General features: G+C 37.6%; 3 protein-coding genes across 3 annotated transcripts; 2 read left to right on the top strand and 1 right to left on the bottom strand.

The window, feature by feature from the left end:
• Positions 1–108: 108 nt before the first annotated feature.
• On the top strand, positions 109–6,824 carry LOC141441871 (uncharacterized). The gene is made up of 3 exons (XM_074106767.1): positions 109–1,207; positions 1,379–1,563; positions 6,634–6,824. The coding sequence occupies exons 1-3, from the start codon at positions 780–782 to the stop codon at positions 6,822–6,824; spliced, it is 804 nt and encodes a 267-aa protein (XP_073962868.1). The 5' UTR covers positions 109–779.
• On the bottom strand, positions 5,185–13,787 carry LOC141441851 (uncharacterized). The gene is made up of 2 exons (XM_074106740.1): positions 11,541–13,787; positions 5,185–10,598 (listed from the first exon to the last, which is right to left on the bottom strand). Exons 1-2 carry the CDS (start codon positions 11,674–11,676, stop codon positions 9,871–9,873), a joined length of 864 nt encoding a protein of 287 aa, XP_073962841.1. The 5' UTR covers positions 11,677–13,787; the 3' UTR covers positions 5,185–9,870.
• Positions 13,788–13,806: 19 nt separating this feature from the next.
• Positions 13,807–20,124, top strand: LOC141441850 (uncharacterized). The gene is made up of 3 exons (XM_074106738.1): positions 13,807–15,398; positions 15,610–15,942; positions 16,494–20,124. The coding sequence occupies exons 2-3, from the start codon at positions 15,610–15,612 to the stop codon at positions 17,655–17,657; spliced, it is 1,497 nt and encodes a 498-aa protein (XP_073962839.1). The 5' UTR covers positions 13,807–15,398; the 3' UTR covers positions 17,658–20,124.
• Positions 20,125–20,449: the final 325 nt, after the last annotated feature.

Genomic DNA, 20,449 nt, shown 5'->3' on the forward strand with positions numbered 1-20,449 from the left:
CTGAAATCTCCATTTATTTAGTAAAAAGCCAGCTCAACACAATCACATTGTTGAAGGTTGCAGAAACAGAAAGAGGAAGAATCCATAGACAAGATATTTTCCCACACACCATACGACAAACCTAAAGGGTGCTTCTTATTTTCCAACATGGGTTACCTTTCATGACTTATTCCAATCATCGGTACATAGTAGGGATATCTCTGATGCTGAAAAGCATTACTACCTGAGAGTAGGGCTGCCATCCGTCCGGGTTTCCCCGGATTTGTCCTAGTTTGGAGAGCGTCCGGGGAGCGTCCGGGTGACGTTTCGTTCGGAGTCCGGGTGGCTCAGGCCTGAAATATCTGTTTTCCTAAAATGTACAATTCTTAAAAAGTCTACGTACTCATCATGTTTGCATTCCTATTTTGTCAGCTTTATCGAAATGTCTTCAATTTAAAATGTGTGCAGTCTTAGAAGGTCTTCTATTCATAATGTTTACATTTCTATAATTTCAGTATGTGCTTAATATCAGCATTACCATAATGTTCGCTTTGTTAAATAGGCTATCGTCTTATTATATTTGTTTTCCCACATTGTCTGCTTTATTTTCAAATCAATGTTCTAAACGTAAAAGGCTCAATTGCTTGCTTACTTACTCTTTGATAAATATCTATACCTAAATACTGGCATTCAAGATAACATTAATGACGTTTAGTGACTGACATACGTGAAGGGTAAATTTTATTAGGCAATGGTAATGAATGTAATTATTCATAGTATTGTGATGATTCTCATTTAAAATGGCCCCTTTCCTGTTGTTGAAAAACCAAAAAGGTAAAGATTTATTATACCTCGATTATAAATATACATACACAGTGTGTAAAAGAAACATCAAAAGCTTGAGATGGAGATGTACTGATCGGGATTGCTCAGCCACACTGACTACGGATATTGAGAAGACTAAAATAATAAGGCAAATCGATCACGTGTGCGACCCGGATGTCAGGAAGCAGAAAGTACGTATTTTCATAGAAAGTGCAAAACAAGCTGTTGGTGAAGACATGTCATCGATGCAGGATATATATGAAAAGCTCGCAGAGGAATATAAAGATAATGGTAATAACGCAGAAGATATTCCGCCCTACTCCTCCGTTAAAAGCACGCTCTACAGGGCAAAAAAAGCAGCTTTAAACGTTGACAGATTAGTGTACGAAAATGAAAAAAGAATGTGAAACTTCCTGGAGGATTGGAAGATACTTTTGAGATTGTGGAAGATGGCGAAACTGACAAAATAATAATATTTTGTTCTCACTATGCCAAAGAGGTCATGAATATGCCAGAAAGCGTTTCTTATTATGCTGATGGAACATTTCGCGTAACACCGAAACCGTTTTATCAGACATATATTACATTTAAACTACCACACAGATGAAAAAAGTGTAAATATATACCCGATTATATATGCATTATTACCAAATAAATGCCAAATCACGTATAAAAGATTTTTTGCAATAATTAAGGAACGATTTCAGATAAACATAAAATCGTTTAAATGCGATTATGAAAATAGCCCAAATGAACGCCGTACGTGAAATCTCCCCGCTGCTGATGTAAAAGGGTGTTTCTTTCACTTCAACAAAGCAGTGTGGAAACGAGCAAATGAACAGAAACTGGAACGCACTACGGAAGGTCGAAACTTATCTAGATTATGTGCAATTTTTTCACTTCTTCCTGCGAAAGACATGAAATCAGCATGGGATGACATCAAAAGTATGGAAGAAGGACGCTCTACTGAAGTAAAAAAGTTTAAGCAGTACTTTGAAAAGAATTGGTATAAGAAAGACCACAAGCTGATAAGCTCTGCTGATGAGGGAAATCGCACTACTAGTGCCCTAGAGGGATATCACAGAAGGCTAAACACAAAACTCCCACGTAAACCAAATTTGTTTTTATTTTGCAATGTTTTGTCCAAAGAAGCCCGTCACATCAATTGCAAAATTATGAGAAGTTTCTTTCACCCTTTTAGGAAAAACCGTAAAACTAAGGATGTAATTTTTGATCGAAAATACAAGGAATTATTAAAAGAATTAAGCAAAAAAAATATCAGTCCAATACAATTTTTAAAGAAAATTATATTTTTAAAACTCTTGGCGTAACTTAAAAATAGAACACCAGTTAAAAATAGGCGTATTATTTCTTGTAAGAGAGTAACCTTTTTAAAGTCAACTTTTTTTTATTTAATTAAGTAGAACGAAATATTTTTAAGTTATGTCTGTCAATGTGTCATTTCTAATGCGTAAATATAAAATATCAAATATTATAAATATGGCCTTTTTATTTGACAATGAAGAATTTCGACATTTTCGTACGGAGCTGAATGCGAAGATGGAAATTATTAAGGCTAGACGTGGTAACGCTAATCCTACAGTTCCAAATTTCTGCTTTGGCTTGATACATTTTAGGGAGAGATGCTTAAGATTTCTTCTAAAACAAATCCATTATTTACACTTCGACGATTGCTGGGAAGAAGTCGTGGTTGTGTTTCGGAAATATCGACACGATGAATTCACTAATATTAATGATGATTGCTTATGCCCAAAGCAACAACCATCAGCATTACGTAAAATGTTGACAGAAGTAAGTAAACAAACTTTTGGTCAATTTTGGGTTGAAGTGGTAAATGTTATAGAAAAATATAATGTTTAAATAAATCCGTTCTACAATTCAATTATGTTTTATTTTCATCCATTCGATCCTGTACGTAACCGAAGTTTCGTAACCAGTTCCGATAGAAAACTTCTTTTCAGTCATGTTCGGGATTGGTTGCTAACGAAAACTATTTTGTTCTTATACGAAATGGTCGAAAGGTTTCGTACAAAAACAATAAGTGTTCGTCATAAACAGTTTCATATAAGAACAAACTATTTTCCGTTCTCAACCGTTTCGTATCCGAACGAAGGGATTTTCGTAGTTTAGTTTTGTACTAAAATTAATGCTAATCAATGCGAAAGTAACTCAGTCTGTCTGTCTGTTACTCTTTCACGGCTAAACCACTGAACCGATTTTGATGAAATTTGAAGACCATGATTGGGAACATTTTGGAAATAAGACATTTCTGGAAAGCCAACGTTATAAGAAGGCGGATATTGTGAGGTTAAAAAACAGTCATTTTTGGAGCCAGACAATTTTAAATAGTTGACATTTTGAGAAGCTGACATTATGCAAAAGACGTGCTCACATTCTGAATAGCAGACATTTTGCGAAAAATACATTTTAGGAAAACGGATATTTCACGCCTGAGCCGTCCGGGTTTGAATTTTTCTAGTTTTGGCCGACTCTGGTCGGCAGCGCGACTCACGCCTCACGCGCCGCGCCGCGGTGAATACCTACTCGCACGGCCGGTGCGGCCACCGCGAGCGAGAGGGGTGCGGTGCGCGGTGCGGGACAGTGCGCCTCGCTCGCGAGTCGCCGCTCGTTTGTTCGTTCAGTTCGCACTCCGATCCCATAGTGAGCAGTAAGTTATTACGTTATGATATGAGAGTAGACGTGTGTGACCGCAACCGCAATGTAAGTAAACGTAAGATACGCATTATATTTTCTTTAAAAATATGCAACTACTCAATTCATTCATACCTATATAATGCGTCATTATAAAATTATTACCTATTACATTACAAATTATATTTAACTTTTCTTGTATAGTTTACTTTTATTCTTTCCAGATAAGAAATCTTAATGCCTAAACGTAAATGCGTATTCAACAGCGACTTGCAAAATAAGTTTCCTATGATGAAAAAAGGCAAATATGATTGGGAAGCTTTTTGTACCATTTGTTCGACGAATATTTCGATCGCAAATAAGGGTGTAACAGATATAAATGAGCATTTGAGTACACAGAAACACGCAAAAAAATTAAAAAAATCAAGCCAGTACTTCAAAAATAGCAACATATTTTGTCAAATCGGACACCTTATTCCCCAGCAGCGGAAGGCGCACTCGTATATCACACTGTAAGCCATCATATGTCGTTCAATTCGTTAGACTGCACTTGTTCTCTCAATCGCGAACTATTTGCCGGGTCAGATACTGCAAAAAAAGTGACGTGTAATCGGACAAAAGCATCTGCAATAGCCACCGGTGTGTTGAGCCCCTTGTCAGTTGCCGAACTAAAAGGTGATTTAAAAGAAGTATCATTCATCAGCGTAGCTACCGATGCCAGTAACCACAAGAACACAAAATTATTTCCACTAATTATTCAATATTTTGACGTTAAAAGAAACGGAATCACTACAAAGGTCCTCGAAATAGAAAGTACGCGAAATGAGACATGTGACACTATTACTGAACTGATTATAAAACAACTTCGCCAGCATGATCTCTTAACTAAATGTATTGCATTTTCTGGAGATAACTATAATACAAACTTCGGTGGAACAGAACGACATGGAACGAACAATGTTTTTCATAAGCTGAAAGAAAGTCTAAATCCAAATATAGTTGGTGTGGGATGCTGTGCACACGTCGTTAACAACGCAGTGCACCACGCATGTGATTTACTGCCAGTGGACACTGAATCTATCATTTTAAAAACAAATTTTGAGTCATGTTACAGAATTGTGTCAAAAGAATTACCGGGAAAATGTATTGAAAAAGTTTCAAATGTATGACTGTAAACCTATTAGTACTCCCATGGATCAGATTTTTAATACTAAAGAATTGGAAAATAATAAAATGTAAAAGTGGCACTGAAAATCTTTGTATGCAGATTATTGGGTGTTTGATGTATGCAGCATTGGGGACACGGCCAGACATTTGTGTCGCTGTGTCAATATTAAGTAGATACCAAGACTGTGCTAGTGATATGTTATTGGTTGCTTTGAAAAGAGTTCTGCGATACATAAAACATACTTTGGATTATAAGTTAAAGTATAAATGTAATAATGACAACAATTTAGTTGGATACTGTGATGCTGACTGGGGGGGAGATCTCCGGGATAGGAAATCTACCACTGGTTATTGTTTTATGTACTCAAATTGTCTGATATCTTGGTGTTCCAAGAAACAAAACACAGTCAGTATCTCATCTACCGAGGCTGAATATGTAGCAATGAGTATGGCGGGAAGTGAGGCATGCTGGCTGACTAATGTGCTAAGTGATTTTAATGTGAAAAATGTATCCCTATTGTTTATTGTGATAATCAGTCTGCCATAATAATTGCTAGTACTAACAGTGTTAAGAGATTGAAACACATTGATATTAAATATCACTTTATTAGGGAATTAGTTAAAACAAAAAAGCTATGCATTAAATATGTAAGAACTGAGGAGCAAATTACTGACATGTTTACAAAATCTCTGAAAAATAATATATTATTAAAGTTTGTGAACATGTGTGGTATAGTGTAAGGAAGAGTTGTTTTTTTTTTTGGTTTCGATGTTCTTTTTGTTAAGTTTCCTCAGTGTTGTTTAGTAAAGCCTGTTGCATATTGGTAAATTTGTTTAAGCTATTACATTGAGAGGGGGTGTTAAAAATAAGCAATGTAATGCGGTATTATGTATGAGAGTGATGGCTAGTATGAGCTATCCTTCTCTATCTGAGTGTCATGGCGGAGATGTATTAAAAAGAATAGTTGTTGTGTTAAAAGAATAAAGTTTATTTTGATTTTACGCTTATATTTTTATTAATATTTCATCTGTTAAGTAGGTATTTTTACTTAGGGTACCAATTTTATTGTTGCTCCTGTTTAGGGTACGCCGCATTTTGGCGGACCTTTGCGGTACTTTAGAAAGTATACGTATACTTAACGATACTTAACATTGGTAGGTTCGCCCTTGGAAAGGGTAAACGTGTCTGTTGTCGGCCCTTGCCCTGATTTTGGAATACGAGCGCTTCCTGTTCGTGGCATCGCGTGAGTGCTCCTGTATAGGGTAGGCGCCCCTATTGGCGAATACTTATTTTGTGTGAGTGCGAGTTTTTACCTCGCATTAGTCGACGGACCGGCGTGATTATTAGCGTTTTAGAATGGAGCGCCCGATCGCGTACCATTTGCTGCGACGCGAAGAACTACAGTACGAGGTGGAAATTAGAGATGCCAAAGCTAAAGACACTGTGGAGTAATTGCGCGTGCAGATCCGGGAATTATCTTCTGCTATTCCGGCGGATGAGGTCGCTGAGACTTCTCGTACCGCGTCGTCAGAGTTGGGATGCAGTAGAGTCTAAACTGGACGAAGTTTTGCGATCGCTTCGCTCGGGACCGCAGTTTAAAAGCTTTGTCAGATTAAGGGCCATTGCTCATCATTGTTATCATCGTCTGGGACGAGTAGAGGAATCGGCGGACTTGTCTTCTCTTAGGGAGGCCTTAGAGGTGAAGATGACAGACTGCTTATCGCGTGTTGACGCCCTATTTCGTTCTTTCAAGAGCTCTTTTGAAGCTTCACCGGATCCGTGCACAGCCGCTCCGGAAATTGCACCGGCGAGCGTCATATACCAAGTCAGCTGTTCGGGCGATAAATTGGTGGCGAGGTTGAACCATCTTTTCGATGGTACCACTTGTGTACGAGCGTACATATAGCGCTTAGAAGAGTTATGTCACTCGCGTGGGATTCCACATCACGCTCTTTTCCTGTCAGCAGTTGAATTGTTCTCTGGGTCAGCTTTGACCTGGTATCGTGGGGTGAAACCCGCTTTGGTGGATTGGTCAGACTTAAAAGTCCTTTTTCCCGACAATTACGAAAACACGCTGAAACTAGACAAAGATGAAGACTTCAAGAAACGATACAACCAAGAAATGGACGCCCTACTTACAAAGAGGTACGCCGAGCTCGCGCCACAGGAAAAGGCGTGAACCCGATGAAGCCCGACAAAGTACGCATAGTGCACGACCAGCCGCGAAAACGAGAGGCGTTTCACTCAACGATCGCCTGCTCACCGCCCCGACCTACTACTACCCGGCGTACTCATGCGATTTCGTCAACACCCGGTCGCGGTCGGCGGCGACATCGAAGAAATGTTTATGCAAGTCAAAGTGAAGCCCGAAGACAGAGATGCACTCCGCTATCTGTGGCGCGGCGACCGCCGCGATGACGCACCGCCTCGCGAATATCGCATGACGTCACTCATTTTCGGCGCCACGTGTTCACCGTCAATCGCCATATACATCAAAGACACAAACGCGCGAAAACACGAAGCAACTCACCCGGAGGCAGCGCAGTCAATAATACGTAACCACTACGTGGACGACTACCTACAAAGCTTCAAGTCCGAAGATGAAGCGATACGCGTAGCAACCGACGTGCAATATATTCACCGTCAAGCCTGCTACGAGCTACGCCATTGGACGTCGAACTCTACGGAGTGCTACGAACCATCGCGACGAAACCTGCACACTCCGCGCACGTCGAGCTAAGCAAAACGGAGTTGAAGAACGAACGCGTACTGGGGCAAATTTGGCAACCATCGTCGGCACCTGCTCCTGCTAGCGATATTTATTCTACCTGTAAATACTGTCGTGTAACTATAAAATCGCATAAAAAAGCTCTTTTAGATCATGGAAAAACCGGTAAACATTTAAAATCGGTATTATGTATTATGATTCGATTTTTTTCTATCAAGAAAAAACAAGTTGTATCAACTTTTTACAGAATAATACAATTAGTGAATTGTGACGCAATAAGTGTTTACAACGCAATTAAGACTCAACTAAAAGAAGATGGCTTAAATTATCAAAATATGGTTGGGATTGGCGCTGCCGGCGCAAGTGTACAGTAGAACGTGCTTTCTCCACCTACGCAATTATAAAAAAAAAGCTGAGAAACCGGTTATCACTGAAAATGTGTCAAAACATCATGATGGTCCCGATTCCCACGCGCTCACAAAATGACGATACTTCTCGGGCAATGACATTAGTATCTTTGTGATGATCATGTTATCAGATGGAGCTTCCTTTAGTGTTGTTTCATCATTGGTTCTTCATATGTTACGTTGAAAAAGCGTTGTTGTAATAGATGAACACTCACTTGAGATGACGGTTCGTAAAGAGTAATCAATTTTTCCCACATACTTTTACTCATTACATGATGATAGATATGTCAAAACCTGTTCATCAACTCTCGTTACCAGAATATCCTGTGCCCTGCAATCTCTTTCCTGCCACAGTACTCGTTTCTTGGCTTTCAATACCACCGTTAGTTGAAATTTCCACGCCGCCCAATTCTTGCCGTTTAACACGACATATTTATTTTCTACACGACCTTCCATTTCTCTCTTCACCTGAATATACGCCACTTTTAACGCCGATCGTAATTCTAGGGCCCCTCGTTTCACTCTTCGTTTCGTTGTGGTTTCGTTCACCTCCTCTAAACCTCAAACTCGGCTACCACACATTTGCCGTTTTACCGCTTCTTCTTCTTTCCCAACTTACACGCGTGTCTCTGGGCCCATAACCAAGGACTTTAGTTACGGAAAGAAGAGCTCGAATCTTGCATAAGGATGTTTAATTTTACATGTTCAAAACAATACATACAAAAAAGAAATCAGAAAGCAACCAACGCAAGGGAAAGGCAGCCATCTTAGCTAGGGATGGGTCGTAAAATTAGTGATGTGACATTGTTTCCATAACAACTACCTCTGCAAAATTATTTTGCCAAAATGCGCACTCCTTTCACGATCAAGACTACATAAATCGGTAGCATGATAGAGCTTGCGTTTGAGCTGGAGCTTGGGTTTTCTGTCCTGCCTCGTTAGTCGTGACTGCCTGTAGAATCTGTGTGCTCCATAGCGTCAATCACCTAAATTAAGCTCTTCAATATATTTTTTGGTAAAAGTTTAACTTGGTACATCGCTTGGCTGGGAAACTTACTAGAAATTGTTATTCTTAGGTGTCCACTGTTGTCATTTTTACCGAGCGTTGACAATATCCTAATGTGTTTTTCTATTTCATTGAGTTTGTCTACACTGTGGCTATGTTAGATGCTGTGCCAATTTTATTTAGTAGTGAGTATCAACAACTCTGTCCCTGGAGCCATATCGACTTTTGAACGTGTCAATTGCAATTTTAGAATTCTCATTAGGTAGTGGCTCCTTCTGAAGAACTGTGCTTTCTAGAGAGCAGAGTAAATATGAGACTTTGTCTATCTCCTTAAGATCTCTTGATGGACGTTCAATTCGAACAGGTCCTAAAATTCAAACCACTAGTATATCGCTATTATTATGGGTAATTCCAGTTTCTATAGTCGTGCTGCTTGTGAACAGCTTTGTTTCATAGAAGAGTTTGCTACCACTAGCCACTACCTCTACGGCCTCCATTTGATTTCCCAAGTATTATTTTGGGAAGACTTCAGTTGATGAGCATCAAAATTTCAATAAATATATAGGTTTCCCTTTCAAAAGTATCTACCGCGTGCTTGAAGTGTAGTGTAGGAGCCTTTCAGTTAGCTCTAGGTTAGGTGGTCTATCCCAGGTCTTCCAGTAAATTTTGTGGCCAAGTTATCATTAAAGTTAAATGAATGAATCTGCTTTGTGTTAGTTTACTAGACTAAGGGGCTGTTTCACCATCCACTGTTAAATCTAATATAACATTCTCAGACACTGAAATTTTTAGTCTTCAAAATCTACAGGCCTGTCTAGATATGATCAAAACTACGGTAGAGGTACTCTGCCGTAGAGATCCTACGTTACTTACAGCCGATACAGCCCTTAAATTTTTAGTTCAGGCATTGGATAAACAGGACCTTTTAACTGGCAAGAAATTGGCAGATTCTCTGAAAAAAAGAATCAAACAAAGACGCCTCTACATAGTTGTCGGAGCTTTGCAATATTTACACAACCCTAACCAGCTCCTCGATGTGATTGAACCCTATTCAGACGTATGAAGAAATTAAAAATGTGTTTTGTCAAGCTGCAGTCATGAATGGTGACAATTTAACAACCACATCAAAAAATAAAGTATTTGTTACATTCGCTGCGTTTTCTGAATGATTCGTATTATATGTATAACTGTCCGAGGTTTCCGATATCATAGAATACGTCGGTGACAGACGTTGCACATATTGTGGACATTGTGGTGAAGCCAGTTCATTAAGTTCTGCTTCTGAAAATAGTCGAGCTAAGTCCACTTTGAGCATAGCTTGTTTGTGGGTCGTTAATTTTTTAAATGTTTGTGCGTAACTTAAGAATAAGTAATCAATGCCGTCGTACCGTGGTTTTTCTTTTTTTTTGTTAATAAAATCTATTATTATGCTATCGACGTCTGCCTCTGCAGTCTTTTTGTTCGCTGGACGGGATGTGGCCGACGGTTCGAATGGACGAGGCGATCTTGGAGAAAGTGGTTGTGTTGTTACATCGGTATCGGGATTCGTATTTGTAGATGACGTTGATGGCGTAGATGGCGTAGATGGCGAAGGAGTCGAAGTATCTGAATCCGTCATTATTGGGGTTCCATTCTCTCCATAAATATTGGATTCAGTTTCTCTTGGACTTATACTGCTGTCCAAAAATGACAGCTGGGCAGCCCACATAAAGTTGATTGTCTTTCTTCCACTTCCTGTCGTTCCTTTTATTTGTTTTTTATATTTAATATATGCATCTCTCATGCTCTTCCATTTCCTTTTAATAGATTCATCTGTAACAATTAATTAATGATATTAATTACATAATATTTTTATTTCAGGTATTTAACGACTGGGGATTCGTTTCAAAGTTTATCCTTCTCTTTTCGTCTTGGAGGCAGTACAGTTTCAAATATAGTAAAAGAAGTATGTAAAGCAATATGGGAAACACTACAACCGGAATACATGCCCGCGCCCACAGAAGATACTTGGAGGCAATCGGAAGTCGGTTATAGGCAAATTTGGAATTTTCCCAATGGTATCGGAAGTATTGACGGCAAACACGTAAATATCAAATGCCCTCCTAATAGTGGTTCGAACTACTATTGCTACAAAAATATTTTTTCTGTAGTTCTACTGGCTATAGTAGATCCATTTTACAAATTTACCACAGTTGACATTGGAAGCTATGGTCGTCATAGCGATAGCGCAATTTTTGAAAATTCTAGATTTTATCAAGAATATATTCACGACAATATGTTACTTCCTCCAAAACCATTGCCTGGAATGTCTGACCCCGTACCTCACGTGTTGATAGGAGACGAAGGATTTGGATTAAAACCCTATTTGATGAGACCTTTTCCAAGAGCCGTAAGTCTACACGATTCACAAAAAAATAATTTTAACTATAGACTATGCCGCGCAAGGCGTGTTGTCGAGAATGCTTTTGGGATATTAACACACAAATGGCGCGTATATAGAAGACCGATGGAATGTACAGTTGAAACTGCAGTAGATGTGGTCAAAGCCACAACGTGCTTGCATAACTATATAATTATCAGACGTGGTAATACTGATGTAGTTCTTTCGCACGATACAGAAGCAAATACCACGACTGGACTAGCATCGATAAATCCGACAAATCGACGATCGACAAGTGAGGCCTTTGAAATTAGAGAAAAATTTGTTACGTATTTTAATAACAATTAATAATAAATAACATAAAATATACTTACGACTTTCATTCAATTCTTCACCAATTGCCTGCCAAACTCTTGCCTTCAACACAGCATTTTTGTAATGTTTATTTCGTGGCTCCCACAAACAATTGTGTTTACGAACACATTCTATAATTTTTTCATTTATTTCCATGAGTTTCTTCGTCAGTAATTACAAGTATTACAACAGAACAAAGTATATTATCGAAGCTCGCAATATAAGCCGCTCGAGCGCTCATGACATGACTCGCGCGCGCTCGCTGTGTGTTTGTTATCGTAATGAAATGATGTAGTTACGGTTAGTACGACTAGTACGAGTAATGTAAAGTTAGGGTTGCAAGTAGATAGATGAAGATATCGATATTTATATCGGAAATTAAAAGATCGATAATCGATACTATCGACCGTTTCAACGCGATATTGTCGATAACTAGTTGTTTCCTTCAACTTCGTCTGTAAAGAATACAATTCAATTCAATATTTATTCATGAACAATACAGTGATTGTGTTTGAACTTACATAATACATGCACTTAATAATAGAATTATTATTTTTATTGGTATCCTGCTATCCTGCGTTAACTATATCTTAATGGTGATTTTCCAACGGCAAGGCGAGACGAGAATTGAAATTTGCATGCATTCTCGCGCGCCCGCCGCGAGTAGCCGCGGGCCGCCGCGGGCGCTGCCATACAAATTTAAATTCTCGTGTCACCTCGTCTTTTCTCTCTATGTGTTATTCCAGACGTCCAGCTCATCCCTATCCCGTGGAAATATCGGGATAATATAATAAAATTAAAAGGAAAAACCTTTTTAAAAACAAGGTTTTATTAGAAAACTAAAAAGGAAAAATAAATTTAAGTTACATGTATGTACCTACTAATTAAATACTCGTCATTATAAGAAAGCGTGTGTAGATAGTTAAAGTTCTAGAGACTGAATATGGATACTTAAATTACTGGCACTTGAGGTATCCCATCTTAGGCCTCTAGGTTGGCAACGCATCTGCAATACCCCTAGTGTTGCTGATGTTTATGGGCGGTGGTGATCTCTTACCATCAGGAGACCCTCTTGCTCGTTTTCCATCCAGTCGAATAAAAAACAATATATATTTCTCCTTTTTAGTTCATTTATTTTTTCTAATAAAAGCTTGTTTTGAAAAAGGTTTTTATGGTTCCGGAGCCAAAATGGCAAAAAACGCAACCCTTATAGTTTCGCCATGTCTGTCTGTCTGTCTGTCTGACCGTCTGCGGCTTTGCTCAGGGACTATCAATGCTAGAGAGCTGTTATTTTGCACGGATATATGTATATGTAAACTATGCTGACAAAATGGTACAATAAAAAATAAAAAAATAAAAAATTTTTTAGGCTACCTCCGATAGACGTAATGGGGGTGATTTTTTTCTCATCCAACCCTATAGTGCGGCCAGTGTGGGGTATCGTTGGAAAGGTATTTTTTTCGTTTCAGTAATTTGATTGCGAAATATTCAACTTTAAACTTGGGAGATTCCGTATAAAATACGAAATCCTTAGAAAAATATTACTTAATTTTGTCGTAATGGCTACGGAACCCTATTTTGGGCGTGTCCGATAGGCTCTTGGTCGGTTTTTTTTCTTTTAATTTTGTTTTTAACTGTTTAGAGGGTCGCATATTCTCCCCGACCAAAGTACTCATCAAGACGAATCAAACGAGCCCAAACTCGATGCGGTTGCGTTATTTAATTACCGGATTCCTATGGTTACCTTCCAGCTCCATCATCAGATCAGCTTCATGACATAATAATAATGCATTATCATCCGATTTACACATGCATCCTAAATTTCAGCTCAATCGGATGCCGGCAAGTGGGTCAAATTTAACTTGCAAGTTTTTGGTAAAAAAAAAACATTTTTAATAAAAGCTTTTTTTTGTGACTGTACTTTTTGTTGACAGTCTTGCAACCACACAAACTACATTTGCATACCATATTTCAAGTCGATGCTATTAACCGTTGAAGAGTTCCGTGCTGCGGAGACGATCCTGGCTGAACTACCAGGATGTCACTACCAGATTATTGTATTGTTACACAATTTACATAAGTATTCCAAATTTCAAGTCAATCTGACTACTGGAAGTGGTCAAAATATACTTGCAGAATTTGACTACAGACGGACAGACAGACAACGGGACAGGTGAAACTAAATAAAAGGTTGTAAAAAGTAGCCTTTATGTTATTCCAGCTATCTACGTACCAAATGTCATTGAAATGCTGTTTTAGTGTGAAGGAGTAACACAACACACACACACACACACACACACACACACACACACACGCACACAAACTTTCGCATTTATAATATTTACTTATATATAGTACTTGTCAATTTAATTAGCTGTACATGGCTGACAATTATATTTTTATTAGAAAGTTAACAGTGTGGATTTTACTTTATTATTTAAATTTATGTAATGGTTAAGTTACAGAAATAGCGTATCTTTAACTTCCCGGTAGCCCAGTAACACACTGTAGATAGGCAATGCTAATATATCAATACTGTGGAGTCAAAGTTATCGATACTATCAAAAATTCGATATATCGTTGCAACCCTACCTGTCAAAGGACGCCGCGTGCGAAGGTAAAGCCATAAATCGCACGCGGCATCCTTTGACAGAGGCGGCGCGTGTCAAAGCGGCGGCGCGAATGGCGCGATACAAACACCGGCCATTTGCCGCTCGGCACGGCTGCCAAATTAGGGGTTTTTCCCCTCAAATTTAGGGGGTAAATAACTGGGATTGGGGTATTTTTAAGGATTTTTGGGAAGTTTTGCTTTTTATATTTATTTTGTATTTCTTATATTTCACATTACTTCTTGATATTTGCACGGATATATAATGAAAACTATCCCGACAAAATGATACTTGTACAATGAAAAATTAAAAAAAAAAATTTTTTTTTGGGTACCTCCCATAGACGTAAAGTAGAGATTTTTTGTGTAAGTAAGCCGATGGGTGGAAAATTAAAAAAAAAACTGAATGGTAAGTATATCAAACTTACAATCCTGCCTGATTTCATTATCCGACATGTTGCTGTGTGTGTAATCATTCACTTCAATTCTTATGGCACTACCTATACTAACATGTTTTAGGGGGATTTTCAATTAATTATAGCAATTTTAGGGGATTTTAACTTAAGTTTTAGGGATAAATATTTTTGAGAGTTGGTAACTCTGCGCTCGGCCCGCGCGCTGTTTGTGACGACGGGCGACGGGCGCGGGCCCGCGCACGACCCGCGCCCGCGTCCTCGTTCTGTGTGAAGGCTTCCATATACCGCCATGCAAATACGCCCGTCGCGGGCCCGCGCACGACCCGCGCCCGCTCTCTGTGTGTGTTGCCCTTTATTGTAACATTTTCTAGACATGTTATAATGTTCATTACCCTTAAATGGCATAAAAATGAATTGCTGTAGTGTTAATCAGGGTACCGAAATAATAGTTTAGAATCCCTTTATCACATGATATATTACTCCATTTATTTCATCATGTTTTATAATATTTACAGTAAAGTAATTTGACAAATGTATCTAAGTACTCGTATAAAATCATAAAAGCAATGAATGAGTTGGGAAATTCCTCGAATCATGTGACAGAACAGAACGAACGGGACGTGCGACAGAAACGTCATGATACCCTATGTGGGTGGGAGTGAGAAGGATAGTGTTAGTGAGTTGAGCGATTACGCTGCACAGCCCTGATTTTATTCCTTAGTGTTACTTGATTCCTGTCGCTATGATGACGACGCGCGCTTATTGGCTAAATATTGCGTATCTTATTTTTAAATTAAAATAAACACCAGCGTGATCACGATACCTATCTATGTGTATAGGAAAAGAATAATAAGGTAGATTATTATAGTTATAATCCCTCGTTCCTATTGAATTGAAGCACGATATAACCATCTTATTTTTCGCACATTGTAATCGTAGTATTTATCGGAAATCAGAACTTTTTACGAATTCGTTTAAACGCGTTTTACGGCTAGGTACCTATTAAGTTTTCAGGTATAGTACCTACTCTATTAAGTCCTAAATAAGCTTGTTTCTTTTTTTCAGATGCCTTTTAAAATAGTGCAAACGACCGAAAGGGGAGCAAATAAACTATTCATTGTTCCAAGCGGATGGGAAAATCAAGGTCAAGTGCGATATCCAAAAAAACCTAATGAGTCTGCATTAGTAAAGAACGACAAATCCAAGCCTCGCGCAGATTGGCCAGTGATGCCTTGTAAAGTGAAACGGACAGGGTTCTTAACCTATGCCGATGCTGAAGAGGAATTGTCAATTATGTTGCAGCATAGCGACACAGATACCGGCATCGCCATTGGTGAAGCCCAAAGACAAACCCAGTTCACAATACCAGTACCTGATTACAATAACATGGCCGATTTAGTAAGTAGTATCAATTTTTATTTAGATAGTTGTATTGTAATAAGTTAGGTTCATATGACTGCATCACTTTTTTGTTCGGTAGACTCTCTGTATTTCCTTAATATTTATTATTTATCCAGAGCTAGTTCTTATCCTTCCCTTCTTCATAATGACTATTTCAAAATTCTTTTTTTTGCTGTTCTTTTCTGGAGAATTGATGTAGTTTTAGTACTGTATCTAACCGGCTGCTCTAAAAGAAGGGAAATATTGTACAATCACGATCACTTGAACCATTAACGGTGCCTATTCGCCTGTTGTAGGTTTCACGTTGCACTGTAACTATTAAGGTTGGACTGTAGTACTTTAAGAATGTAACAAATTTCTTGTAACGTAATATAAATAAAATTAAAAATTAAGTACGACATATCAGTTTTTTTTTGCACTCAGGATCGTTACTTATTTCAAACCACTGATATTCTGTGAAGAAATACGTGAGGGCGACAGACTTTTGCTTTTGAAATCAACTTAAATTAAAAAATGAATGTATCAAACCGCTCTTTCTTTCTTTTCAGATATATCATTCACAACCAAACACATCCAATGTAACACAGATTCAGCAATTAGTAGAAGAAGAAGTAGGAGATACTTATTGGATTATAGGAGATTCAAATGAAATACAAGAAAATGCGGAGCCAGCCATTCCACCTCAGCCTATCATTCCACCTCAGCCTGTCATTCCACCTCAGCCTGTCACACAAAAACTGAATACAATTATAGAAAATCAGAACAAAATCATGGATATGCAAAATAAATTTTCCTACAGACTGAGCAATTTCATAATTGAAATAGAAACTACAATTGAAAAAGCCATTACAAGAACAATAAGCCGCCATCTTGATCAGTCTGTTGTCAATTTAGGAGATGCCAGATCTGCAGCTGAAAATTCTTCTTTCAAGCTTAAACCAGTCGACAGTATTAATGATTTAGAGAACTTAGAATTACTTTTATTGGATCCAGTAGAAAAAAATAAACTGATGAAATTGTACTCCGTTGTGTGCACAACTGCAGAGGGACATGGGGTAACCTGTGCATATAAGCTGATAGATCTTTTATTCACAAGAGAATTTTTATGCAAATGTTCGTGGTCTGGAGGCAGCAGGGGAAGCACAATCAAACTACCATTAAAAAAATACAAAAATATTTTGGATTTCTGTTTCAAATTGATATTTTTCTGGGATAAATCCTATACGATAGAAGACAATGAAAATTTTTTTAAATTAGTTCTACGAAATGCTGAGCAAAGGAAAAATTTTAAAAACATGCGAAAACCATCAAAAAGAAATCGCGTAAGCAAGAAACAAACCGGAAAAGTTAAAAATGCCAAAATAGTAGGAACTAATGCAATAGTAACAAAAAACGCAGGCAATAAAACTAAATATGGTACAAGTATGAGAGCAGAATCCGAAGTAGAAACAGTAAAAGAGATAGACATGGAAGAAGAAGTAGAAGAGGAAACAGTGTATAAGGACAGAATGGAAGGAGAAATGGAAGAAGAAACAACAAACGAGATAGATGTGGAAGAAGAAACAACAAATGAGATAGATGCGGAAGAAGAAGCAACAAATGAGACAGGTGTGGAAGAAGAAACAACAAATGAGACAGACATGGAAGAAGAAACAACAAATGAGACCGAACCTGTGGTAGATTCTTTAACAGTCGAGTTCATAAACTTGTGAGCAAAAATTTGATAAAAAATATCCGAACACAAATCTATTGTTAACAACGTGGAAGCGTGTTCAGATAGTTTTTTAAGTATTACTTGCTTAAATTTGAGATATTTTATTTTGACTTAAGTTTGAAAAAGGGTGTCCTTTGCCTCTGGATAAATACAAAGTACCACATCAAATCTAAAAAGTATTGGTAACAAGTCTTATTAACCAAAAAATTAGGAATTATCAATTGATCACTAAGGAGCAACATGTATGTAGGTGCATGGCCTACAAGAAGAAAACATGATATTCTAATACAAAATTTTAAAAAGCTAATCCAATAGCTCTTTACCTGACTGCAATGACAAAAGTATTCAGAAGTGATCTGCAATCCTTTCATAATCAACATTGTTTACAGATCCTAGGGTCTTCTTATGTAAATATTTTTTTCTATCAATAAATATTTAAATTTTTTCCATTTCTGTTATGCATGATGAACTTCAAGAAGTAATTAAAATGCAACACAACAATAACTTAAAAAATAAATTTGTGACAGGAACTGATCCAAAATATTTAGGACTGAAAGGGCAATGCAATATTTGATTTCAAAGATTCAAGATAATTCTTAATATCATTTCAAAAACTTATACATACAAACATTTGTATTTTCTCAGTGCTTCTGATTTTTGAAGTCAAGCACCGAAATTGGTCTCATGATAATACCAACATGGGATATTACAAGTTATTTCAAGGCATAGAGATACAACCTGTAAAGACAAGATATTCTAAATTTCATAATTCCCTTCATTGGAAAATAAAATTGAGTGCATCTTATGAGCAAAAGAATTTAACATTTTCTTCACAACGTTTTATAGATTACAAGATAATTATTGAATAAAAAATGTGACCCTAATATAAAACACAACAGAAACTCACTGTTGCATACTGGCCGATTTGTCTATGACTAGTTTCTGTATCCTGTCTGGACTCTTATGTCATGGCTTTCTTCTTGACATTAATGTGCAAGGACACTTATACTGCACAATTCCAAACTCTTCTATCAATGACAAATAGGCAAGACAGTAAATTTAAGTCCAGAGACTGGGAGATGATAAGCAGAGTATACAGGATAAGAGATGAAATAATATTAATATCAGGAAACAAATAATATAATGCGATACAATTAATAGAGCCAATTAGTGCATTAAAGATGTCTGATCTTGCTCATCAATTTCGCCTCTTGATGCCTGACTTCCCAAATTTTCGGGATCATGTAGAAGGGTTGGTACATGAATTATAAGTAAAAGTACCCAAAGATTACAGAATTGTTCAGATACATATCAGGATTCTCATCCATTGAGGTGGTATTAACTTGTTTTGGATCATTCAAGCATTGGGGTCATCCATTTATAAATTATGTTGAAGGGCTCCGTAAATTGAATGAACAAGTCAACATGAAAAAAGACATAGATTTAGAATATGCTGATAAGTTATGAAGCGATTTGGCATATCTGGTATTAGATGAACAGTTCAAGAAGACTAAGAAATGGTCAGTACCTAAATAAGAAAGAGATCCCAGAAAAACATCCATTTAAAGAACTCATAGATAAAGAGACCTGGCCCACACCAAAACAAATAAAAGACTTTGGAGAGAACTGGAATAAACTACCATTAACAAAATGTTTTGAAATACCAGACTTTATTGATCCAGCACTTATTTATTCAGACAAGAGTCACTCGATGCCACGTTCAGAAGTTTTAAATTGGATAAAAAAGAATCCAAATTCGCCTATTCCTTTCAAGAAAGTGCTAAAAACATTATTAGAGACACCTGCAACAAATTGGAAAGAAAAGTCCTTTTCAGTTCACTTGGTTTATTCAGGAAGAAAGCCATGACAGAGTCCAGAAAGGATACAGAAACTAGTCATAGACAAATCGGCCAGTATGCAACACTCACAAAAACCATATTCCCACAACACTCCCTTCTTTAAAACAAAAAACGGATTTCACCAACTCACAAGCAACAAAGGCCTCATTTACCAAATTCAAGTTTTATCTATATCATTAGAAGCACATGAATGAAACAGTGAATATTTGTTTGGGTCTGAATGGTAAACAAAAGTATGCGAAACAAATTAAAACGAAATCTCGACGTAATACAAATGCATATCGCTAATATTCGCAAAAATTATCACCAATCTCAAAGGTGGCTTTATTATATACGATGGGCGTTCAGCGAAGCGAACCGGAACCGGACGAGTTAAAAAGGTTATGATTACCTATAAACAGGAGAATATGATGTACTCTTACTTCACGTGGACCAATACATTTTCAATTTGAATTGATGAGCAAGCAACAAGGATTGCCCGGTAAATAAATGCTATTAATGTGGCGGCTGAAGAATATATGTTACAAAAATTGTAATTGGAAACAAAACGCAAATCAGACAATAAACAAATTACAAAACGATTTTTCACGTTTTTTACCGCTCCAATTATTATTATTGACAGGGGTGTAGTTAATGTACGTCTTGCTAATGCACGCTTAATAATGCACGGTCTGATAATCCGTGTCTATGTGAACGAATTATCATGTCGTGCATTATCACCCCGTACCGAACTAGCAGGGAACCAATAATGGGGTGTAGTTATTGTACGACCTGGACAATGCTCGCTCGACCGATTTTGTACGACCTGATAATTCAATCACATGTCACCACAGACATACTACGTGACTGACTGACAGTTTGTTTTTTTTGAATGTTGCCATGCCATGCCGCAGAACGTAAGTCGCCGTCAAAGAGGAAGGAGGTCGCCGAC

This window comes from Choristoneura fumiferana, chromosome 24 (assembly GCF_025370935.1).
Source record: "Choristoneura fumiferana chromosome 24, NRCan_CFum_1, whole genome shotgun sequence".
NCBI lineage: Eukaryota > Metazoa > Arthropoda > Insecta > Lepidoptera > Tortricidae > Choristoneura > Choristoneura fumiferana.